General features: G+C 42.8%; 1 protein-coding gene across 1 annotated transcript in view; it reads left to right on the plus strand.

Moving 5' to 3' along the window:
- The first annotated feature begins 1144 nt into the window (after positions 1–1144).
- The window catches only part of LOC310939251 (ribosomal protein S6 kinase alpha-3), a 64548-nt gene continuing 39090 nt past the window's right edge, over positions 1145–26602 (plus strand). The window contains exon 1 of the mRNA XM_083903952.1: positions 1145–1273. Coding sequence (XP_083760078.1) covers positions 1214–1273 — 60 coding nt within the window. The 5' untranslated portion in view covers positions 1145–1213. The remainder of the gene's footprint in view (positions 1274–26602) is intronic.

Genomic DNA, 26602 nt, shown 5'->3' on the forward strand with positions numbered 1-26602 from the left:
AAATACAATTAAGTTATTTAAAAAAAACATCAACCTTGTGTATGTCATAAATTTAAAATATAAATAACCAAACCGCTTCAAATGTGATTCAGAAAAACAATAAAACGTATCAGTTTGTTGTATTCCTCTCTGCCACTGGGTGTCACAATCACACTAATTATATTTCATCACTCAGGAACACAATAATAATCAATAAAATGCTTTAAAAGGTTTTAGTTTTTTGTGATTGGTTTTGGTCCTTAAATCGTTGTAAATCTGTGGTTGTGAGTTGTTTCATCTCTCAAGTCTGTGTCTATTTTTAGTTATTTTTTTCACCTTTTTCTGTGTGAGTTAGTTTTCCTGCTGTCATTTTTGGTTGTTTTGCATATATTTGTGCTCATGTTGTGTTTCTGAGTTTATTTTCTGTATCCATATTGTAATGTCTGTCTTCTTAGGGTAATTCACGTAGCGTTGTATTTTTTTTTACAAGTTTTTGAGTCACTTTTTCACCTGTTTATGGTCATTTTCTGTATTATTATGCCTCAGTTACTTCTCCTGATGTTGTTTTGCATATATTTGTGCTCATGTTTTGGGGTCTGTTTTGACATGTTTCCTTCAAAAATAAGTTTATTCTTTATTTAAATTTTCATGGTAAATGAATGAATTCAATTAAATTTGGTTGGAAAAAATTCAAAAAGAGAAAGTTGTTCTTCCCCCTCATTACCGGAAGACTCCGCCTCTTCAAGTGACGTCAGTTTGACGCAGCACTCAGGGGACAGGTAAGCCGACACCGGCCGCCATATTGGGAGACAGCGGAAGTAAGTGAGAGACAGACAGCAAAAGAGAGGGAGTGGGAGTTATGGGTTGAGAGTTGAGTCAATATTAATCACTTTTCTTCATCATTAACATCATCATCATCTTCCTCTTCTACTTCTTCTTCCTCCTCTTGTTCCTCCTCTTCGTCGTCGCTGGTTCTCATGGTCGTCTCTCCGGAAGAAGGTGCGGGCTGAGCGCCACTGCAGATCCGGAATCAGAGCGCGGCGGCTCGGCTGAGTTGGGATCCGTCGCTCGATTGTGACAGCCGGTTCACGCCGCGACACACGGACACACACACACACACCGGATTTGTGCAAACCCCCGTTTCCTGTTTGGAGGAAGAAATAAAGCAAGCCTTTAGGACTGGAAGTGTTTGATAAACGGAAGCAGAAATTAAGAAGAAAGAAAGGAGGGAAAGATGCCTCTGGCTCAGTTGGCAGATCCGTGGCAGAAGATGACTGTGGGGGGAAACACAGAGGTGAGTGTCGTCCTCACTTTTTTTTTTTTTAAAGAAAGTAAATAAAGTGACAATAATTAACAAAGCAGAGAATAATCACAATTAAATCACATTATGGGTCATAAGTGTGAGACACAGCCGCTCATTGAGCTCTTAAATGTGATTAAAAAAACAAAAAGTGTCTGTTGGTACACTCTGTGTAGAAGTAGATTAGTACTACACACAAATACAAGTACCAAAGTATGCCCGTTTTAAAAAGACCATTTAAAAAAAATACCACCACTAGTTACCGCGATAATTTAGACACATTTTTGTGCTATACTTATAAGTCAAAGTTACACATGCACTGAAGACATTGATACTGTAATAAAGCTCTTAAATATGATAAAAATCACCTCCGTGTAGAACAAATACAAGGTCTTATAAAGAGTACCACATCACCACTGTTGGGGCTCGATATAAATATAGTACGTAATAATAATTTGTAAAATCCAGTCATGATAAACATCTAGCTCTTAAATGTGATTTGTGTACAAAATCACACACTATGTAGAAGTACATCAGTACTTCACCCAAATACCTTTGGTTTCTATGACATAAAAACATTTGTGGTAATTGTCATGATAATTAAAAGTATATTATGTAAGAAATCTAAAGCAACTGGCCATAAAATCCTCCTATTTCACAGATGCTCAGGAATAATGTTCATATAACGTACTGAACTCGCCAACAAAAACAGTACAGCCAAAATATTCACATTCAAAAAATCTTTTTCAGACCGCAAATGTATGTTTATGTTTATGTTTTGAAATTATGTTTTGGCATGAGGCGCCACCTACCGCCATCTACCAATCATTGCAGTCGGTAGAGTCTCGAAACTAATTCTAACAGACCTAGGATGGAATGTCAATGTCAAATTTTTAAAACTCATCTTGAACACATTTTTATTCTTCTGCGTTCAACTCAGCATGAGACTCTGCTCTTGTTTTTGTGTTTTATTGTTTAAACATTTTTATTGTTTTATAGTTTTATTGTTTTTTATTATTTAAACATTGTTACTGTTTTATAGTTTTATTGTTTTTATTTTGTCTCCTATGTTTTATGTGCCATGTTTTATTTATCGTACTGTTAAGCACTTTGTACCAGCTATAGCTGCCTAAAGCGCTCTATAAATAAAGTTGAGTTGAGTTGAGTTGAGTCAAAAAAGGCAAGATAAAGTTTGTGGCAGAGCGAGGATCTATATAGGACATGCTTTTGAATGGTGAAGAGGAATTTCAAAACGGATGCAGAATTGGCTACTCTTCTCCTAGACCGGTACGTTAACTTAGCCTCATAGTTCGACTGTCGAGTTCTGTTTTGAACTGCTCCCTCGGTTTTGGAGGCCGCCGTCCTGTAGCACCGAAGTTGGTATGGCAGCCGCCCCGGTGATGGTTGTGGCTCCAGGGCAGAACAACCACCACTGCCCGGTGGTGGTGGTTGTGGTTGGTTGGGGTTGCCCGGCGAACAGCCGGCTGCCATCCCCGCTTAATTTAGCTGTCCTAATTTATACATTTCCATGTCAACAACAGCCATCCTAATTTCAAAAATTTCCGGTCAACAACCGTCCTAATTTCCAAAATTTCATGTCGACTGCTGTCCTCATGTCCAAAATTTCATGTCAACAGCAGTGTCCTAATTTCTAAAATTTCACGCATTTCAACTGCATACTAATTTCGAACATTTCCCATCAACAACAGCCATCCTAATTTCCAAAATTTCACATCAACAGCAATCAATGAGGATAAAAAAAATGAGAATTTCCTGTCTGAGAATTTATTCTTCTGACGAGTTGTTGAATCTTGATGAAGAGAAGATCGGGGGCGGAGACAGAGCAAACGCATGCTTCAGTCCAGGAAGAACTATGTGTGTGTGTGTGTGTGTGTGTGTGTGTGTGTGTGTGTGTGTGTGTCTACTTCCTGTATGAGCTGTCACAAATGCTGCATGTGTGTGTAATTTTCTGTGAGGACAAAATTATTGACAAAAACTTCTCTTTGTGAGGTCATTTGTCCTTGTGAGGATCTCACTGAGACTGATGTACAAGAGTGTGTGTGTGTGTGTGTGTGTGTAGACCATTATCTGTCATAAGCACTGTTCTCATCAGGACCAGTAGTCCTCATGGAGACCAAAACCTGGTCCTAATCAGGCAGAACCTCATTTCGCAGGAACTGGTTAAGTTTAGGACTAACATTTTAATTGTGGTTAGGTTGAGGTTAAGGTTAGTTATTAACTGGTTATGGTCAAGGTTTGTGAGAAGGCTTTGTTTCTGTATTGTACATATTGTATTCTGTTTACATGAAGAGTGTGTGTGTGTGTGCATGCGTGTGCATGCGTGTGATCAAAGCTGAGTCACCTCTGTGTCAAAAAAGGCAAAAGTTGGCAGCCTTGTAGCAAGCTTGCACCTGCTTGTTGTATTTCCACTCCGCCCTCTTTTCAGTCACTGTCAACCTGACGTGTGTGTGTGTGTGTGTGTGTGTGTGGGGTGGGGGGGGGGGGGTGTGTGTGTGTGTGTGTGTGTGAAGATGAAGACAAACTCATTCACACTTTCTCACCAACAGTGTTTGAGACGGCTCAGGCCCTTTCTCAATATCCGTCCTTGTGCGTACTTGTCTGTACTTGCGTACTCCCGTACTTGTGAAAACGTCATCAGCCTCAGTCCAAGTTCTGTTCCAATTCTCAAGAACGCGAGCAGCAAGTACGGTTCTCATACCCGGAAGTGTTCTCGCTCCGCTCATTTTACCAAGTATGCATCGGGTGGTGACTTGAGCGTACTTGGGAAAGCCATATATCCCAGAATGCATTTCTGCGGAACACCGCAGGATAAAATACTAATATAAACCTGAAATAAATATTTTTCTGTGTCCCGGAACGCAGTTTTAAAATCATTTGAGGCGAGAAATTAGTAATTTAGAATCCAAACATGTGGTTTGTGTATTAAGATATGACGTATTTATAGTATGACAGCGGTGCTGTCGAAGGTGATCAGCTCCGCCTCTGCGAACGCTCAGTGCGCACAGTGCCAGATACCATTTTTCCCCTCCCGATACCGATTCCGATACTTGTGCTGTGGGTATCGGCCGATACTGTTACCTAGGGGTGGGAAAAATAATCGATTCTTCGATGCATCGCAATTCTCTCTAGAACGATTCCGAATCGATGCGGATAAGTTAATAATCGGAATTAAAAAAAATAAAAATTGACTTCGCCTGCTGCAACATTCTGTTCGCCTCGCTCGATGCAGAGCCAGGGTTTCCCCCAGTGTATTATAAGCCTAGCGGGCCGCCAGGCTTTGCGTTGCTTGTTTATTTATTTAAAATAGATTTTTTTTATACACCTCAGCTTTTTCTATACCAGGGAACAAGAGCGCACGTTCCCCCATGTAATCCGCGCAGCGCACGCTTGTCCAGGTGCCGATTGAAACCCAAGTCACACTATCAAGTGCGTCATTACGGTTACATTGTTCTTGTCAATAAAGATGTTATATTTAGGGATGCACCGATAATTCGGCGGTCGAAACACAGCGAGTTCACTGTGGAACAGCACCTGTTAAACGCTGGAAAGTCTCTGCGCAAAAGTGAAACTTGGCTGGTGCGGCACAGATTATGAACTCCCCGCGACATTGACTTCACAGCAGAGAACATTCTCTCTCTTTGAGCAGTTAACTAAAGACATCAGCTCATCTGATGCATCTGTTATTCCCTTAATTACAGCGTTAAAGCGTCTTCTTTCACAAAGATTAAGACCACGGAGTGAAAACGATGAAAAGTGCGCTCTGCTCTTCTGTCACCACGTTTCACTCAGATCACCTGCACTTCATCACGACTGTACTCCATCCTCGTCATAAAGATCATTATTCTTATGTGGGGATAAAACACGTAGAGAAATGATCCAGTCTGCTTTAGATCAAATCAAAATCAAATGAGCGCTTGGAGACGCAGGAACGACGAACGGTGCAGGAGAGGGAGAAGAGAACAGCGCAGGGGCGGTGCGCAGAAATAAAAGGGCCGTTTGTCTGCACCAAATGAGCCAGATGAGGGGGCACTGCCACTTTTATATTTATCTTACTTTTAAATGAGTAGCAAAGTATTAAAGTAAAAAATTGTTGCATCGAGATGCATCGATAATCGGTTTAGAATTGAATCGTTGACCTCTGAATCGTAATCAAATCGAATCGTGAGGTGCCAAGAGATTCCCACCCCTACTGATACCAATGTGTTATAATTTAACATAATTATTTTCTTTACAAAAAAAAAAAAATCATACTACACCTGCATGACTATAATATGATTATCATTGTGGTTAGGCCTGGCTCAGTAGCAAATGGAAGCCATTTATATTTGAAATAGGGCTGTCAAAAGATTAACATTTTTAATCAGATTAATCACAGGGTAGCTGTGGCTTAATCACGATTAATTACCATTTGTAAATATGCCAGAAAAACTCAAATTTTCTCTTTATATTGTCGTAGGAACGGAGAGATAAATAAAGTATGTGAAAATATAAATGTTAAGAACAGTAAAATACTGTAAATAACTTTTTAAAAAACCTAAACAAACTCAGTAAAAAATAAACATTACATTGTAAAGAACCCACATTATAAGACAAAATAAAATACTGTAAATAACTTTAAAAAAAAAAAAAGTACACATTGCACTGTAAATAACTCACATTATAAACAAAATTATATATAGAATATAGTATAGAAGTTGAATAGTTTTCTTGGGGGTACTAAACCCACAGCAGGAAATTCCTCATCAGCACTTTGAAGCACTGCTTCCACTAGTTAGCGTTAGCGTCAGCTAGCATTCTGATGCTAATGTTAGCTGCTGTTCAAGTCTGTGTCCCCGTTAGTTAGACAATGACTATTAATGTTATGATTATATCATTATCTGCGCCAGTAGCACCACTTACAACTGTGTGTCTTTCTTTTTTCTTCATCCTCTTTTTTTCTTCCTCTTCTAACTACCTGATTGATAACTCCTCTTCATTTTCCTTCAGCTTCATTTACAACTTGTAGAACTTAACACGTTAATTCCACAAATTAATCATCCTGCGTTAACACGTTAATTTTGACAGCCCTAATTTGAAGTTATTTTTCAATCCAACTAGGGCTGCAACGATTATTCGACGTAATCGTAAATTAAATGAATCGAGTTGAATTACAGGCGAAGCTGCTTTGACATACTTTTACAACCACGGGGATCACTGGTGAGTATATTAATTTGATATTTAACTTGTGATCATTTGTTTCAAGTATTTAACTGTGATAAATGTTGTGTTATTACGTGTGAGTCCACTGTATGTAGGTTAAACAGAAGTCCCAAATAGATTCTAACGAAGATAATCGTGATTAGTCGACTAATCGAAAAAATAATCGATAGATTAGTCGACACCAAAAATAATCGTTAGTTGCAGCCCTAAATTGAACCGTATAAAACAGTTGTGCAACAGCAACTTAACTAAACAATCTGGAAATAAATTCCTTTCATAAAACTTAGGTGTTGCACTTAACTTAAGCTAACACATTAGCATTTAAGCAAGCTGACTTTTTTGCTAACGTGTTAACACTTAAGCTTGTGGACTTCATCGTTGCAAACTTTCTCTAGAACTTATACACAACAAATGGATGGATTATTTAGTGGCCGAAAGAGAACAGGACATGAGAATAACTGGACACATTGAGGCACAGTAGTTACCTCTGCAATGACAACATGACGCCCGTGATGAGAGAAGACCCTGTCCGAGGAGACACGAGTGCCAGGGACTCAGAGGTACCTTTTAGCAAGATGTGACAAGAATGGATACTCATATTGGTGCTCCTTCCATCAGAGCAGTGGATCTTTCACTTCCAAGAGATATGCCTACTTGTAGCAGGTCATCTGCTCCTTGGCCTCGTCCTCTTGGGTATTTGTCGTGGGTCATGCTGCACCACCAAGAAAGGCAGCCAGTGGACAAGACGGCCTTACCGAAGGGCAAAGGGGGGGGGACACCCTCTAAAACAATTGTTGTGATTCAACTTAGTAATTGGTGGGAAAATATTAATACATATGATTAATTATTTTTAATAATTCATTTTGTTATTAATTTCTTAAAAACGGGGCACCACTCCTCTTAGCATGAGGAGAATGACAGAGAAACTGTCACTTTACAACCTTCAAGTGTCTCTTGACTATCAGTTATAACTAATTAATAATAAGTATATTAATATTAATTAATAAATAACAAAGAAGGTGTGAGATCGTACACTGGCTTCTTTCAATTACCCTTTGTTACAAACAAGCAAGCACAAAAGACAGAAACGGTACTGTTAAAGTAAAGGTTCAACATGTATTAAAGCATTAAAATTAATCAATAACAGCAACAAACATCAATCCCTTAATCTAAAATAACTACTGGTAAAAACGTTTCAATATAAAAGAAAGAAAGTAAAATAAAATAAAAAAATTTCGACCACACAGATTAGCGAGAGTTTATCTCGTGAGCCTGTCTTCTTACCGGTCAAATTAAGCTTCTATTACGATCGCCGCTGGCGCTACGCGCGGAGCGAAAGGCATAAAGAATAATAAACAATATCAGCTGGGCGGACGGCGCCACGGTGAGTCCTGGTGCTTCAAGTGGTTCAATCCGTGGTTCAATCTGTTCTTCGGTCAGTATACCGGTATCAGAGAACGGGAGCGGGCGTCTCGTTGCGCGGCTCTGGTGCTGTGTAATACGTGGTTCACCACTCACGACAGGGACAGCTGGTCGACAGGGATTTAGGAGCACGGTCTCCTATTCTGCAGGAATAACGGGAATAACTCGCAGGGGGTTATTCACGTGGTCCTTGGATCAAAAATAAAAATAAAAACAAAAAGGGAAAAACCAAAAATGGGGTAGGAATGGGCGAAGAAGAATCTTCAAAGCTCGGCCAGCAAGGATGTAGATTTTCTTGATGTTTTCCTCTTCTTAAACACATATGTCCTCTCTTGCTGAGAGCTATGGAGAAGAGACCGAAGAACTCATTTGAATCTCGTTTTATTGCCGCCACTTCGGGCGCGGGGCTTCCGTGATGTCCACCAATGAGCTTCTAGTCTGTCTGTGGGTGACGTCATACGCCGCATTGATTTATGGGGTATGAGTTGTCACAACTGGACCCCCTGCGGAGGAAAATGGCTTCTTTCTTTGTGAGAGCTTTCTCCATCGCCGGTCCCAAACTTTGGAACGCCCTCCCGCTTCTTATTAGACAGGCCCCCTCACTGTCCATTTTTAAAACTCATCTTAAAACACATTTTTATTCTTCTGCGTTCAACTCAGCATGAGACTCTGCTCTTGTTTTAGTGTTTTGTTGTTTAAACATTTTTATTGTTTTATAGTTTTATTGTTTTTTATTATTTAAACATTGTTACTGTTTTATTGTTTTTATTTTGTCTCCTATGTTTTATGTGCCGTGTTTTATTTATTGTACTGTTAAGCACTTTGTACCAGCTATAGCTGCCTAAAGCGCTCTATAAATAAAGTTGAGTTGAGTTCAGTTGAGTTCTCCACCATGTGGCTCCTGAGGGTTTTCAGGTCGCCATTTTAAGTCTCAGCTGCCTTCAGGCTTTCCAAAAGAGGACATCGAGGCCTCACAGTCATGCTGGGCCCAACACAATCCTAGCTAAAAGCCTGGCATGTGATGGCGCAAGAATCCCCAAATAAATGAATCGTAATGGATTTAACAAACATAAAAATACTTTAAAACTAATTGCTGTTTTATCAGCAACAGGAGCAAGCTAAGTGCATCTCTTAAAAAGTAAAAGTCTAAATAGCTAAATTAAAATGTAAAATTAAAAGTACACGGTACCGAGCGGAGAACGCCCATCGTTGAAGACCAACGCCGGAGCCCCAAAGACGCCAGTACAACGAGCAAGCTAAAGCCGAAAGCCAACAGGGCCGTTAAAGGGTTAAATAGGCCACTACGATGGAGCAGCCGAGGACAAGATTCGACATCGCAGACTGAGGACGTGTCATTGCTGCTGAGACTCAACATCGCGGGTTGAGAATCAGAATTAGAAATCAGAATCAGAAAAGCTTTTATTGCCAAGTACGATTTAACACATACAAGGAACAATCTCTAAATATAAACTATTAACACTTAAAATGTAAAAATATAACAATATAGAGGACGTGACGATTGGACACACCGTCGTGCGCAGGCGCTCCATTGGGATAATGAACACAATTCGTTACCCCCACCTCCGACCCAGTACACCATGCCCACCAAGACCCAGCACTGCAATAATCTCTGCCAGGCTTTTAGCTTGCCCTCTGGAACCCCCCCCCCCCCATTGCGGAAATGTTGAGGTAAAAATGGGGCATTATAGTGACTCATGAAGTAAGGGCAAGTAACTCAAAATGGAAAAAAAAAAACTAGCTAGCTAGGAGCTTACTGCTAAACGGTTAATGCGCGTTAACCTAGTGCCCACCTCTAATTTGTGTATATATGGTGCATCAAAAAACACAATTCTTGAATTTTGATATGGCTGGGTACTAAAAGTGTTCCAATATATGTAGACACAACACATGCAAAGTATTTTTCCAATACATGATGATTTAGGGGTGCCACCGCACAGCTGTTTTTTGTTGGATAAAGTGGTAAAACAGTGCTCAATGGTCTCCATGGAAATCTGAGGTAAACAAGACTGCAGCTCAAGAAAACTGAGGTGATCTTTCTGTTTTTGTGTTGGGTGTGTATTATTACATTACTATTATACTATTATACTATTATTATTACCATCATATCTGTAGTTGCCTCTTTGTATACTTAAGTCATATTTATAGGCATTTGGTGCTCATTACATCTAGGTAATGTTCGCTTGCAACAGTATCTGTTAGCTGTGGTATTAAGCTTAACATCAACAGTATTTTAGATTGGACAATGTCTTATTCAGAGTATTGATGTCTCATGTTTATTGGCAGTAGCATTGTAGTTGTAACAGTAAATTAACATTTTAAATATAAGTATATTTGTGAGCACAGGGAGACCTACTCTGGTAGTACTGGAATGACAAGTTATGATGAATTTAGACCACAGCTAAAATTTGAGGTTTATGTCAGCATGGTTTAGCATAATTGAGTGATCATTAAGAATGCTAAGATATGATTTTAAACTCTATCCTTGTCCTTGTATTAAATCAACTTTTTAACTTAGGTTGCTGCTCAGCCCTATATCATCAAAAAATCCAGTATTGTGCATCCCAACTTATAATGATAACACAGCAATTTAAAAAAATAATCAGTATATTATAAGACAAAACATCTGCACAAAATGTAAATAAATAAAGTATATTTGTCTTTTCTAAATTTAATTTAAATACAAAAAAGCAGTTTTGTCGCAGCAGAAAATCCTTCACACAACAGCTGAAAATTCACTTTAATATTGGAATGGGGCCTCTGCGTGAGTGTGGCCTGGTTCTTTTGTTTGTTTTGTTTTAATCTGGTCTTATTCCCACAGCAGAGACTGAAAGTGAGATCAGTCTCTGCTGTGATTCTTCCTCTTGTCTGTACTCGTCCTCAAAGTGTCGCCGCTCCAGCAATGAGGTAGAAAATCCACATTCCTCCTTCTGAGGAAGAATTTCTCAGCTCCACCCTGAGAAATGGCCTCAACACTGCCAGCTTTTCTACATTTTAAACATAAGTTTTTCCCGCTTTGTGTTTGGTTTTTAACGTACGTTCTTGCCTCTTTGTATTGGGTTTTTAACCTATGTTCTTACCTCTGTGTTGGGCTTTTAACATACGTTCTTACCTCTTTGTGTCAGGTTTTTAATGTACGTTCTTACCTCTTTGTGTTGGGCTTTTAACATACGTTTTAACCTCTTTGTGTTGGGTTTTAAACGTATGCTTTTCTCCCTCTTTGTGTCGGGTTTTTAACGTACGTTCTTACGTCTTTGTATCGGGTTTTTAACCTACGTTTTTACCGCTTCGTGGCGGGTTTTTAACATGCGTGTTTACCTCTTTCTGTCAGGTTTAGGGGTGGAGTTTTTCATTTAACAGATAATGTTGTGTAAACTCATCTCTTAGCATGTCCTGCTAACTCACATGTCAACAATAGGGAGAACCAAAGAGAAGGGTGTGGGAAGTAGGCTGGGATGTACACCCAGTCGTCCCACCTCCCATTTCCACTCTTCTGACTGACCGCTCGCTTGCCTGTGGCTCTGTCCTTTTTGACCTTTGGTCTTTCCCTGTTTCTCATTATAATCCATCACTTTCTCCCTCCACCATTCATCCATTCTACCCCCTAGCTCTCTTCCCCTCCCTCACTCTCTCTCACTGCTGTGTTGATTCTCTCGACTCTGCTCTGAACAGCAAATTAAATAATCACCATAATCTCTTGTATTGATGTTGTTGTTTGAATCACCACAGGCCGTTCCTCTGCTTTATGTAACGCTAATTCCTATCTTTTTTGTTTTGTGTTTTTGTTCCGTCTGTCCGAGCAGAAGAGGTAAACGAGGTCTAAGTTCTGTGGCTGCAAACGTCTGCCGACTTTATCCTATTGTATTTTGAAATTCCAATGTCACAGGGAGCAGGAGGGAGGTGCTGCTCATATGATTGTTTGCTAAAAAGTAAACCGACGTTTCTGTCGACTCGCTCAAAAACCTTGCACTACTCCTTGAAATTGATTTTTTTTCTGATTTTAACTTCCCAACTCAACACACCGATCCACTTTTTTTCACTTCCGATCCGATCGGATACCTGAATTTGGATTTCTGCCCATACCGATAATATTCCGATATAGATGCTTTGTTTGCTTTAATATTATCATATTATCATCATTATTGTTGATTTTATATAAGGCTTTAATAAACTCCTTTATACAGGCAAGTATGATGTGCACGAATTTACAGCGACTTTACAGACCCCTGGTGATTTTTTTGTTTTTGTTTAAATATGTAAACACATTTTATTGTTTTTAAGTAGACATAATACAAAACACAGAAAGAAGACCCCCCACCCGACCCACTACAGCACATGCAATACAGAGTTAGATATGTATGTATATATATGTGTATATATATATATATATATATATATATATATATGTATATATCTATATATGTATATATATATATGTATATATATATATACATATATATATATGTATATATACATATACATATATATATATATACGTGTATATATATATATACATATATATATATATATATATATACTGTACTTTTCCTTCATATGTCATTATAATATATATATATGTATATATATATATACATATATATATTTATATATATATGTATATATGTATATACATATATATATATATATATATATGTATATATATATATATATACGTATATATATACATATATATATATATATATGTATATATATATATATACGTATATATTTATATATATATATATATATATATATATATATTATAATGACATATGAAGGAAAAGTACAGTTCTAGTTTGTTTCCAGTCTGCAGTATGTAATCATTAGTTGAGGGTAACCAGTCATCGGCAGCCTACCTGTGTCCCTCAATTTGGGGGTTGCAAGGGGAGGACTTAGGGCCAATTCCAATTCCTATCTTAACCCTCAATCTTAACCGTCAAGCTCAACCCTTAATCTTAACTGGCCCTCAAAACCAAGTGTTGAGGCTTATTTTGTCACTTAGAAATGGGATACGTCTTCAGACTGTGGGGGGCAGAATAACGCGAAAGCTGCATCCAGTCTGTCAACTCCAAAAAAGAACACATTTACGTCAGGATTATTTATTATGATCTGTTTGTCAGTCGTGTTATTAGCTTGTCAGTTAGTTATAAGATGATACTCATACAAATACCACAACCTTATTCAGTTACATATTCAGATCGTAAGATCGTAAAATAAAAATAAATGTTACGCATCAATGACGTAAGTAATCCATAATATGGGCCTAAACTAAGATAATACAATGGTTTTCATAATTTTTATATCTCTATTAACAAAGAAAATACTAAATTTGGGGGGGGCGCTAGCGAGCAGCGGTATGTGAGGACGTGTCTGTGCAGAGCTCCCGATCGGGGCGAACCTTTTTTAAAAATAATACTTTTATAAAACAATTTTGGACGAACCGGGTTTATCTTAGACGACTAAATAACATCAGTACATCATTCTAATAGCTTCATTTGGTCATAATATAAGACAAAACGACAAAATGACTAAACAGAAACGCAACAAGAAGGAGGCCTCTGCTAAAGCCTCGGACCTCGCTGAAACTACGTCCGCTAATGAGGAACCTTCAGACGAGGAGACTACAAACCTATCTACTGTCATGGCTGCCATTACAAACAGCGAAAATAGGATTTTGGCACGGATAGACTCAAGTACAGCTGACTTGAACGCCAAGATAGACGCTCTCCGGGAGGACGTGGCGAAGCAGGAGACCCGCCTGAGCGAGTTGGAGACCGGCCTGAATACATATTCGGCTAGGACGGCTACTACTTAAGAGGTGGTCGACATGCTAAAAGCGAAAGTCTCTTCACTCTGCCAGAAAAAGGAAGAAATTGACTGGGACAGTGCCGATTTAACGCACGTCTGGTCGGGATAAAGGAAGGTCTCGAGTCGTGTGAGGGGCGGCGGCCCACGGCGAGTATCGCTAAACTACTGCAGGAGCTACTGGGCCTGAACTTCACCCCGACCCTGGATGCAGCATACCGCGGCGCCAGACGTGCTAACGAGGGCGGCCCTCCCAGAGTCATCGTGATCAGATTCCACTACCTACAGGAACGGCACGAGGTCTTCCGTACAGCGGCCCGCTCGGCGCCGCTGACCCTGCACGACAACAGAGTGAGCATATTTCCAGACTCCACGGTGACAGTGGCGAAGAAGAGAGCGGCTTTTGCCGAAGCTAAGCGTCTACGCCGAAGCTGCCAGAATATCAAGTTCGGTGTCCGGTTCCCTGCGGTGCTCCGCATCACCAACTCGTCTGTTCAGGAGAGGCGGTTTGAGGATCCGGGGACAGTGGTGGAATATATTAAAAAGAACTTGAAGCCCAAGGACACTGATAGTTGATTCAACCAATTGGACAATGGAGACTCGATAATAACAAACTGGTGAGTCCAAATGCAAAAGCCTGAACACCTTTTTTGTTTTTCCCTCACTCATAAGTTGAGACACTTTCCTTTTTTATAATGCCCACAACCCTGCCTAGTGTTTAAGCAGCAATACAGACTCAATTCCTCTCTCCTATTTTATGTCATTATTTTCTTTTTTCTGTGTAGCCATGCACCCTGAGTGGGTGTGTATGTACACTAATGCATACCATTTGAATGTGGCACCCTCATAATGAGTAATGTGTTTTTTATTTGCTTTTTTTATTATTATTATTGGTCACACAGATATTGTGGAGAGATGTCTGTTAGCATGGAGTGTATGGAAAGCAATTTAAAGGAGAACGATGGGTCATATAGAGGCACCCTGGTTTGCTGTCGGTTGTAAATAATTTTTCATTCTAAGTTCAATGCAATTTATGTGTTTCATGGTTCGCCCCGGCAGGGGCCTGTAAGGAAGTTAGGTTAGATGGTTATCTGCGGCACAAAGCTAGGTGAGGGGTGTGCGATCTCGACAGGTTCAGTAGATCAGCATAGGGATTTAAGGCTCAGTTTTAGTTTTAGTTTTGTAGTCAGACGGGGACTTCTTCGCGCTCTCTTATTTTTCTTCTTTATCCCAGAAGCACAATGTCTGATACACGTAAGTCAGGCCATATTCGCTTTTTGAGCTGGAACATAAGGGGAATCCATAACCCAGCGAAGCGAAGTAGGGTGTTTGCACATGACATCATATTTCTACAAGAGACCACCTACGATCAAGTGAATGCACAAAGCTAAAAAAGGCTTGGATAGGGCAGTTATTCTGTTCCAAAAATGAGGATAGAACACGTGGTACAGCTATTTTGATTAGAAAGGGCATCCCATTCATCCCATCACAGACGGTGTGTGATTCCAGGGGTAGATATGTCATAGTGACTGGTAAACTGTATGGTACCCAAGTAACATTAGCTAATGTATATGGACCAAACTGGGATGACCCACTTTTTTTCACCAACTTCACAGCAGTTTTGCCAGATCTCAATAACAACCAATTGATACTGGGGGGCGATTTTAATAGTGTCTTACACCCGAAACTAGATAGATCGAATCCCAAACCTAATAGTAAGATCTCAAACTCGGGTGCAGTTATCCAGTCATTTATGGACACGTATGCTCTTTCTGACCCCTGGAGGAGGAACAACCCAACTACTAGGCAGTACTCCTTCTTTTCCCCAGTTCACCACTCCTTTTCTAGGATAGACTTTTTCCTAGTAGACAGTAGAACTAGGGGTGTCACGGTATGAAAATTGAACCTCACGGTTATTGTGACCAAAATTATCACGGTTTTCGGTATTATCGCGGTATTTTTTAAAAAGTGTGTGAATATGTTCAGAAAGCATTGATAGTCCTAAAAGCTATGCATTTTTAATATGCTGGCGGTGGGCGCTGCAGCTGTTCTATAATGTTAACATTATTGACACAGTATTGTGGGTCTTAAAACCATAAACTTTGTGTTTGAATTAAGGTTGTTTTATCGCTGTGAATCACTCCTAGTTTGGGTGTGGTGATCTCACATTCCAGAGCTTTTGTTGCTTTTTCAGCCAATTAGCTGACTTTCACGGAGAATACACATGGCTAATAAATATGCACGCAGATAGAGCGAGAGAGAGGGGAGAGATAGTGCCTGGAACTTTCCTGTGCTTATGTGTGCAGTGTGTGTGTGTGTGCGACAGGGATTAAAATTAACACCGTCCCGTCGTCCCGGGGACGTCATTAATTGTCATCGGGACGATCAATATTCTCTCTCGGGACGACCACGGGACGAAAGAGAATTTTGACTGACTACATTTTTCTGTTTAAGTTTTCAACACTTTCTGTGAAACAGAACTGGTTCGCGGTCGGTGTGAAATACTTATGTGAAAAGGTAAATGTCTGCGCGCTCATGTTTGTGTTGTTCAGTGAGACGCAGAAACGAAGAGTTACTCAACGTAACCCCGGTTCTTTGATAACAGAGTGAGGTGTTTCACTATGGGATATCGCCTTGGCATGACCAACCAGGGAAGCTCCAATGGCACCACGTCTGTCTGTGACAAACAGGTCGAGCTGTGCTTGGGTACCGCCCCCCTCATACTATCACAGCCGACCCGCCCCTCAAAATCATTCAAGACCGGTTTCTTTCCGTGCCTCATGCAAAAAGGGACGTGTTGGTGAAACACCTCACTCTGTTATCAAAGAACCGGGGTTACGTTGAGTAACCCTTCGTTCTTTTTCTAACTTCGTTCAGTGTTTCACTATGGGAGATATGGACTACTCCCGGATTGCATAAGTCTCCCGAAGCCTAGCAACCACAAAAAGTTGCGTGACAGAGTCACTCCAACCCAGGGGTACCGGCATCTAGCACTATGTGCGCCAAAGAAGGACCCGAGACATCTAGCCTATAAAACTTGACAAAAGTGTGAGGCGATGCCCAGCTTGCTGCAGCACAAATGTCCTGAACAGACACCCCTCTGAATAGAGCCCAGGAAGTGGCCACACTCCTGGTGGAATGAGCCCTTAAACCCTGGGGCGGCAGCAAACCCTTACAACTGTACGCCACAGAAATGGCCTCCACAATCCAGTGAGACAACTCAACTCAACTCAACTTTATTTATAGAGCGCTTTAGGCAGCTATAGCTGGTACAAAGTGCTTAACAGTACAATAAATAAAACATGGCACATAAAACATAGGAGACAAAATAAAAACAATAAAACTATAAAACAGTAACAATGTTTAAATAATAGAAAACAATAAAACTATAAAACAATAAAAATGTTTAAACAATAAAACACTAAAACAAGAGCAGAGTCTCATGCTGAGTTGAACGCAGAATAATAAAAATGTGTTTTAAGATGAGTTTTAAAAATGGACAGTGAGGGGGCCTGTCTAATAAGAAGCGGGAGGGCGTTCCAAAGTTTGGGACCGGCAATGGAGAAAGCTCTTTCCCCTCTGAGCTTCCGTTTAGACCTCGGTACCTCCAGGAGCAGCTGGTCAGCTGACCTGAGGCACCGAGCAGGAGTGTAAGGATGGAAAAGCTCAGAGAGGTAAGGCGGGGCAAGACCATTTAAAGATTTAAAAACAAATAAAAGAATCTTAAAATGGACTCTAAAATGCACAGGCAGCCAGTGAAGGGACAATGGCTTGCCCTTATGCGTAGTGGACCAGGATACAAACAGCTGGTCTGCCCTTCTGAAACCTGCTGTCCTACTCACGTAGGTCTGCAGAGCCCTCACCGGACACAAAGTGTTAAGCCTCTGCTCCTCTTCCGAGGCGAATGGAGGCGGGTGAAACGCCAGTAACTCTACTGTGGGACACCTGTATGACGACTCCACCACCTTAGGCACAAAAGCTGGGTTGGGCCGTAAACAAACCTTGGAGAGGCCCGGACCGAACTGTAGACAGGAGGGGCGGATAGACAGCGCCTGAAGGTCGCTCACACGCTTTGCCGTAGACAAAGCCAAAAGCAGAACCGTTTTCAGTGACACAAATCATCCCCACTGCCTCAAACGGTTCAAATGGATGCTGGGAAAGGGCATCTAGCACCACCAGAAGGTCCCACAGTGGAACCAAGTGCCTAGAAACTGGGAGCTTTCTACGTGCACCTTTCATGAAGCGACAAACCAGGGGGTGTTGTCCCACCGGTTTATCCCCAAAACCCACGTGACATGCTGAGATAGCAGCTAGGTACACCTTAATTGTGGAAAAAGCTATCCACCAGCTCTTGTAGAAAGCACAACAGGTCCACAACTGAGCACTGAAAAGGGACCGTGAGTCTAGACTCACACCATTCCTCAAAAACCCGCCACTTACAGCTGTACAAAGCACGGGTGGAGGAAGCCCTCGCACTCTGAATGGTGTCTATGACCTGTGGAGGCAGTCCTGCTGCGTCCAGATTAAACCTCTCACAGGCCAGGCCCAGAGCGCCACGCGGTCTGGGTGAGGGTGGTAGATCTCCCCATGTGCCTGGGACAGAAGGTCTCTGCGTATGGGAAGAGGCCAGGGGTCGCCTGCCAACATCTGAATTATTTCTGCCAACCAGTGCTTCGACGGCCACCAGAATAAGAGACAGATTCTGCTCCCTCGACCTGGCTAGGGTGGGGGAAATCAGACTGAGAGGAGGGAATGCGTAGAGCAGCACGTTCGGCCATGGGTGAGCCAGAGCATCCACACCGAGAGGTGCAGTGATGTCCGACAGGGAGAAGAACATCGGACAACGGGCGTTTTCCTGCGAGGCGAAGAGATCTACGGCGGCCCGGCCGTATCTCTGCCAAATCTGGTCCACCACCTAAGGGTGTAGTGCCCATTCTCCGTACAGTCGGTTCCCGCGAGACATCAAGTCTGCCCCCCTGTTCAGAACCCCTGGCACATGTGTCGCCCTGAGCGATAGGAGCCTGGTGCTGCTCCACAGTAACATCTCCCGAGCCAGTGTGTGTAACTGTAGAGAGCTGGTGCCTCCCTGACGGTTGACATAGGCTACCACAGTGGAGTTGTCTGTTTTCACCAAAACATGACGGCCTTGGAGAAATTGCAGGAAATGTTTCAAAGCTAGAAAAACTGCCCAGAGCTCCAACACATTTATGTGATTCTGGGTCATTTCTGGACCCCAGGAGCCATTCACTGCTCTGCCTGACATCGTCGCTCCCCACCCTGACAGGGAAGCGTCCGTTGTCATGGTTACCCTGGACGACACCGCCCCCAGCGGGACCCCCGCGGTGAACGCCCCTGCGTTTCTCCACTGACTGAGAGACTTCACACACGGCTGAGTCACTGTCACTCTGCGGTTGAGGTGACGGCGCGGGCACAGGTGCAAAGCTGCAACCCACCGCTGAAAATCTCTCATCATCAAAAGACCCAAATGCACTACTGCTGTCACTGACGCCATCAGGCCGGGCAGACGTAGTCATAGTCGGAACGACACCGCTCTCCCTCTCTGAAAGAGGGAGAGACACTGCGTGAGAGATTCTATTCTCCTGTCTGATAACTTGACACGATATGACAGGGAGTTTATGTTCAGACCCAGATATTCTGTGCACTGCACGGGCTCTATCTGGCTTTTGGTCCAGTTTATACTGAAACCAAGATCCCTGAGATGACAGCGGAATCCATAACTGCCTGCTCGCGCGAGCCAGAGCATATCAGATAATGGTCTATGTACGAAAATATTCTGATGCCTTTGTTCCGTAACGGAGACAGGGCCCCCTCCACACATTTGCTGAATACCCTCGCTAACGACAGTCCGAACGGGACGGTCTGATACTCGTAGGTTTTGCCCTGAAAAGCAAACCTGAGATACTTCCTGTGTGTAGGGTGAATGGCGATGTGAAAATACGCGTCCGAGAGATCGATCGTTACAAACCAATCTCTCCGACGGATCGAGCGACAGAGCACTTTGTGTGTCAGCATCCTGAATGTGTATTTCTGTAGGTGTCTGTTTAACACACGGAGATCTAGGATGGGGCGAAGGGCTGTGCTGGCTCTTTTTGGAATGAGGAAGTACCGGGAGTAAAAACCCTGTTGTGACTCCTCGGCCACGATAGCTCTGATAGCTCGTTTGCTCAGTAAAGACATTATTTCGTCTTCCAAAACTCGTGCAGAATCCCCCTTGGCCACTGAAACTAACACGCCGTTGAATCTGGGTGGTTTCATGGCAAATTGTAGTCTGTATCCGTGAGAAAGAGTGGACAGAATCCACGGGCAGACTGCGCATGCGCGCCACCTGTCCGCTCTGAGAGAGAGAGGTCCCCTGTCGAGCTGCGGTGACGTCACCCCCATGACTCTGTGAGAGTCGTGCCCCGCCGGTGGAGCGTGAGCTCCCTCTGGTGGCGAAGGGGGTGCATGACATTGTTTTATTTTTGTGTTTTTTATTTTTGCACTTCGCCCTCAGCTTTGTGCCTGGCTGCGAAAGTGCTGTTTTTATTTGTACCATTTTTGAACATGGTGGAAGTGCTTGGTGACACTTTAACTTGTCGGGACCCTGAGTCTCCCCCCTGTGGGCCTGCAGCATGGGAGACTGAATGAGGAGCCCTGGAGAACATGTAACGGCCAGGGTTCCAGAACCACACATGACAGGGTCCTGGTACTTCCCCTCCATGATTCTTAACTTGACCGGAGGGGAAGAGGGAGAAGCTGGGGATGTTAGGACGGCCGCTTCTTCTTTCCGTCCGTGGGGTGAGACGGGCGGTTCTTTGCTGCAGCCGCTGCAAAGGAGTGTTTGCCCCACGGCCTCTGGGTGTCAGACCTGGGCTGCTGGTTGCCCTGCTGACCAGACTGCCTCTGAGGGCGGGCACTGCCCTGACGTCTCCTCACTGCAGCCGCTGAGGCTGCAAAGCTGGACTTGGCGGCCTGAGGGGGGCGAGGGGTTTGTCTCCTAGGCAGACAGAGATCAAAAGCCTCACCCTCCTGCTTTCTGAGGGTGGAGGTTTCCTTCATTTTCTCCAAAGCTGGGCCAAACAGACCTTTGGCGGGTTCGTATGAGGCGTCCATAACCTCCGCCTTCTGTGCATCACTCAGGCTGGAGTGGTTCAACCACAGTGCTCTCTCACCTGAGACAGCAAGGCCCATGACTCGGCCGCTGCCCTGCACTGCTCCCCTGGATGAGCGCAGGATGAGGTCATTCACCACGCAGATTTCATCCCAAAGAGCTGGATTTGGTGCTCCGGAGTCCAATTGTCTGCCCATCTCCTCTAAAATCTCAGCCAGGTACGCAGACAGCAGTGTAACTGCATTGAGGGAGCAGACTGACTGTGCTGCATATTTATACATCCTCTGGAAAATGGAAGATGTGACTCGTTCCATTTTACTGGGCAGAGAGATGGTAGAGGAAGCTGAGACAGAGCGGCGATCAGGGTGAAGGTGGTCAGCCACTGAAGGTTCCACTACCGGGGGTTCGGACAGCCCCAGCTCTTTCATCCCATGGACCTCCAGTTTAGAGCAGCCCTTTGCAGGAAGTTTATTCTTAAAGGGACAGGACCAAAAACGGCTCATTTCTTTCATGCACGCGGGCACGGCTGGAAGGAGCTGTTTGGCTGGTGGTTGAGCTGGTGGAAGTCTCTTACCATCATAAAGGTCCCTCTCAGTGCCACCTGCATCCTGTACAGCAGGCCACTGTATTCCCAGCTTAGCTGCAGCTCGTTTACAAACATCGTAAAGGCTGCTGTCAGCTGGAGGAGCAACCTCAGATGCACTGGAGGGGCGAGACTGCACTGGGAAAGTAGCATCGTCCTCGTCCTCCTCCATTTCATCTAAGTTGAGGATGTCTGAGTTGGCGTCGCCCTCAGCATCCTCCCCCGGCTCTGCGTCGGGGAGCTCCTCGAAGAGTGGCGGCAAGTCTGTGTATCCCTTGTCCATCATGTCCGCCCAGCTCGTAGTAGCGCCCGCCATGTGGGGGGTTTTAGCCACAGCGGTCTTGAGCGTGTTTAGCACTCATACATGCAATGCACATGGGATGAGGGTCCCTGCCTGATATGGAAGACCCGCATGACGCGGGACACAGGCGGGATACAGCCTCTTTGACCTTCGCATCCGGCCCTTTGGCGGGGGCCGCGGTCGAGGACATGGCAGCTGGCGACGAGAGAGACGTTAGTCACGCACGGAGATCGTTCACCAAGCACCGTAAAGGCAGCCCGCCATAACGCGTTAGCTTCACTCCCGGTGACTGTTGAAGATTATCGGCTAAGACACCGTGCACCCGGCAGGTTAGCTGTGACGCTATGCCCTGCTCGGTAATAGCGTTAGCACCCGGAGTTTAAAATCCCGGCTAACAAGACACCGCAGAGTTAGCTCGTCGTGACACGTTAGCTCCACTCCCGGTAAACACTCGGCTAACAAACAAATGTCAACTGTATCCCACTGACTTGCCGCAACACGTTAGTCTGTGGGTAAAATATCTAATTAGCCGACCCACGGTAGGCAATACAGGGTGGCCGGCGGAGCAGCTCGCCTTGACGCGGACACTACACCAGGATAAAGTGGAAAAAACTTCTTGCGAATTACTTACTCAGCGATACCAGACGTACTCCAGGGACTGCGTTCGGCGACAAGGACCTTAACGGTATGTCCGTGAACGGTTTAGCAGTTCCAAGCTTGCCCTAAAGGCTGAGGGAGCTTCCACAATTGTTTCTTCACGGGAAGAAAGCGAGAATGATTTTGAGGGGCGGGTCGGCTGTGATAGTATGAGGGGGGCGGTACCCAAGCACAGCTCGACCTGTCTGTCACAGACAGACGTGGTGCCATTGGAGCTTCCCTAGTTGGTCATGCCAAGGCGATATCCCATAGTGAAACACCGAACGAAGTTAGAAAAAGAACTGCTCCTCTCTCACTGTACGCCGCTGGAGCCGCAGCGCGGCTGTCTGCTTTGCGCACCCGCACTGCATGTAAACATTTCATTAATGTTGACATGTTTGTTTCAATCACTGAATGAAGCCCCGCCAGGCTTAGCGTTGCTTGTTTATTTATTTAAAATAGATTTTTTTATACAACACAGCTTTTTCTATACCGGGGAACAAGAGCGCATGCGCCCCCATGTAATCAACGCAGCGCACGCATGTCCAGGTGCCGATTGAAACTCAAGTCACACTATCAAGTGCGTCATTATTACGGTTACATCGTTCTTGTCAATAAATATGTTATATTTAGGGATGCACCGATAATTCGGCGGTCGAAACAGAGCGAGTTCACTGTGGAACATCACCTGTTAAACGCTGGAAAGTCTCCAAACCAGTATGCGCAGAGAGAGAGAGAGAGATCTGCGCTCTTGGTCATTAGTTCATTTACTTATTTTTGTGTAGGTAATATGTTGTGAAATATGTTTAAACTTAAATAAACTACATCTACAAGTAGTTATGTCTGGTTGTATTAGTTCGTCCTGTTATTGACGTCATGCTGTCAACACCTGACAGTCTGGCTGATTTAAAGCCCCCAGATGCAGTGGATGCAGCGCACACCAGATGCGCGCGTCATTGATATCATGCGCAAATACAGATATTCGAAAATTTGTGTTTTTTCAAAAGTCATTTTTGAGTCATTATGACAGCCCTAAACAGCCTCATGCAAATCTCAATGCATGGCCCTTCTCATGACAACTACAACACACTAAATGCAGTCACTAAATGGTGACGTAGTGGCAGAAGGTCTGGTAGACCACAGTTTTGTGACTGTGTGTGTTGGTTGTCATCTACACAACAAATCTAGTCTGGAAATAAATAAATTATTTATTATCAACATAATGTATTGTGTTTTTATTATATTATCAGTAAGTAACAACTCAAAATGTAAAAAAAGATTTTCGGGACGATTCAGGACGATTCGGGGCGGTTCAAAATGTTTTTCGGGACGTTTCCGGGACGGTGGTGAAAAAAGTTAGATTTAATCCCTGGTGTGCGAAATTAAAGCGTGATTGTCATCAAAGCAGTCATCAACAAAAGCTTTGTTTGACAAAGGAAGACAAGGAGAACAGGACAATAATTGTCTGTGGCTGAACATCTTCACAATGACAGCGAAAGCACAGAGACTGCTGGTGTGTAGACTGTTAGCATTTTAAGCTAGCGATCTTTATGCTAATGTGTAAGCAGACTTAATTGTCACAAAAACAACAAACAGATGGATTATTCAGCGGCTGAAAGAGAGCAGGACACGCGGTAGTTGTCTGAGATGATGACGTGACGCCAGCACCGCCTTATGGGTGAGTTTTCATATACGTATATGTCCTGAGGGCTGTCGTCTCCTCCTTCGGCCATGATTCCAGCTTCGATAAAGTTTGAACATTTGCATTTGACAATGCATTTCAATATTGGCATAGAAATGGGTTGATATTTTTCTGCGATTTGTACTCAGATAACACATTTATATCATTTGAAACACTTGAAAATGACTACAATATACCCAGGTCACACTATTTTAGGTTTTTCCCGATACGTAGTTTCACCAGAGAAAAGTTCCCCTCATTTCCTTTCATACCGCCTAGGAATAATTTAGATGCGATTCTAGAATTGGATCCTTACGAGAGGAAACGGGTATCTGTGATTTACAATATGATAAGGGTCTTGAAGCCGATATCATGGGATAAAACTAAAATTGCATGGGAAAAAGATCTTGGAGTTGAACTTTCTGAAGATTTGTGGCAACATAGCCTAGAACGTATTCATACCTCATCACTGTGTATACGCCATGGTTTAATTCAATTTAAAGTACTCCATTGCTTGCACTATTCAAGGGATAAACTGTTCAAACTCTTTCCCACCACAGACCCTGGTTGTTCGAGGTGCAGCTATGTACCCGCCACAACAGGACATATGTTCTGGTCATGCACCTCCCTCAACGACTATTGGAGACAAATATTTGATGTATTTTCTTACATACATCAAATATGTATTTGATGTATGCTACCTACAGCATACATCAAATACATGTATGCTGTATTTGATGATTTAGCATTTGCTTCCCTACTTGCACGCAGACTTATACTTTTTAATTGGAAATCTAATTCAGCCCCGTCATTCCTACAGTGGTTGAGGGATGTACTATCTTTTTTACCTTTAGAGAAACTGAGATACAAGATATATAAGTATATTTTATTTGATATGCCATTGATATTTTTTAATTATTATTATTATTATTTGAAACTCGATTTTGCATGTCACTATAAAGTTATATAAGCCTTGCTAGTTCAATATTCAATGCAAAACTTGTTTGGGTCCCTATTAAAAGGTTAATTTGTTCAACCTTGGCCCGCGACTTTGTTCAGTTGTAAATTTTGGCCCACTCTGTATTTGAGTTTGACACCCCTGCTCTAGAGGGAGGTCCTAAGAGGAAAACCCCAGGGTCTTTCTTGATTTTAAATATCTGAATGACTACTTTTGAAATAAGTGTCCAAAATCTGGAAATTCCCAAAAGTAATGGAAATATGTCCCCCTATCTAAGTTGCACTTGTTACACAGAGGCGAAATTGAGTGGTCAATTTTGTTTATAATGTGATTAAAAAAATAAATAAAACGGTGACATATCTAGCAACTTTGTCATAAACCTAAATATACTACGAGAACGCACAATTCTATCGCACGAGTGAGATCCATCTAACTTTATTTACTGCGGGTGGAGAGTGGATGTCACGGTTAACGGTGTAACTGTGAACCGCGATAACATTTTTGACGATAATTACCGTCTTCATTTAAAAAAAAAAATGATTATCTCGGTGAATAACCGCGCCCGCGGTGTAGGCACCGTGAGCCTTTCCAACGTCTCCGTCTGCTGAAGTTGCCGCGCAGGCGCACTCTGTAGCCTACAACCTGATGTTCAAACTTTATCGATGCTGGAATCATGGCCGAAGGAGGAGACGACAGCCCTCAGGACATATACGTATATGAAAACTCACCCATAACAATATAGCGCGGTCCTGGCGTCACTTCATCATCTCAGACAACTACCGTATGTGTCCTGCTCTCTTTCAGTCGCTGAATAATCATCTGTTTGTTGTTTTTGTGACGATGAAGTCTGCTAACACGTTAGTTTAAAGATCGCTAGCTTAAAATGCTAAGAGTCCACACACCAGCAGTCTCTGTGCTTTCGCTGTCATTGTGAAGATGTTCAGCCACAGACAATTAGTGTCATGTTCTCCTTGTCTTCCTTTGTCAAACAAAGCTTTTGTTGATGACTGCTTTGATGACAATCACGCTTTAATTTCGCACTGCACACGCACACACACACACACACACACACACACACACACACACACACACACACACACTGCACACATAAGCACAGCATGCATATTAATTAGCCATGTGTATTCTCCGTGATCGTCAGCTGATTGGCTGAAAAAGCAACAAAAACTCTGGAATGTGAGCTCACCACACCCAAACTAGGAGTGATTCACAGCGATAAAACAACCTTAATTCAAACACAAAGTTTATGGTTTTAAGACCCACAATACTGTGTCAATAATGTTAACATGATAGTACAGCTGCAGCGCCCACCACCAGCATATTAAAAATGCATAGCTTTTAGGACTATCAATGCTTTCTGAACATATTCACACACTTTTTAAAAAAATACCGCGATAATACCGAAAACCGCGATAATTTTGGTCACAATAACCGTGAGGTTAAATTTTCATACCGTGACACCCCTAAGAGTCACTCACACTCACACACGGTGAGCGCAGTGTCACTGTGTCAGAGTAAATACATATGGAACACAGCATAAATTAAGGATTTTTTTCTCTGGCCTAAAAAA

The sequence above is a fragment of the Microchirus variegatus genome (genome assembly GCF_963457635.1).
Source record: "Microchirus variegatus genome assembly, chromosome: 2".
Classification (NCBI taxonomy): Eukaryota; Metazoa; Chordata; class Actinopteri; order Pleuronectiformes; family Soleidae; genus Microchirus; species Microchirus variegatus.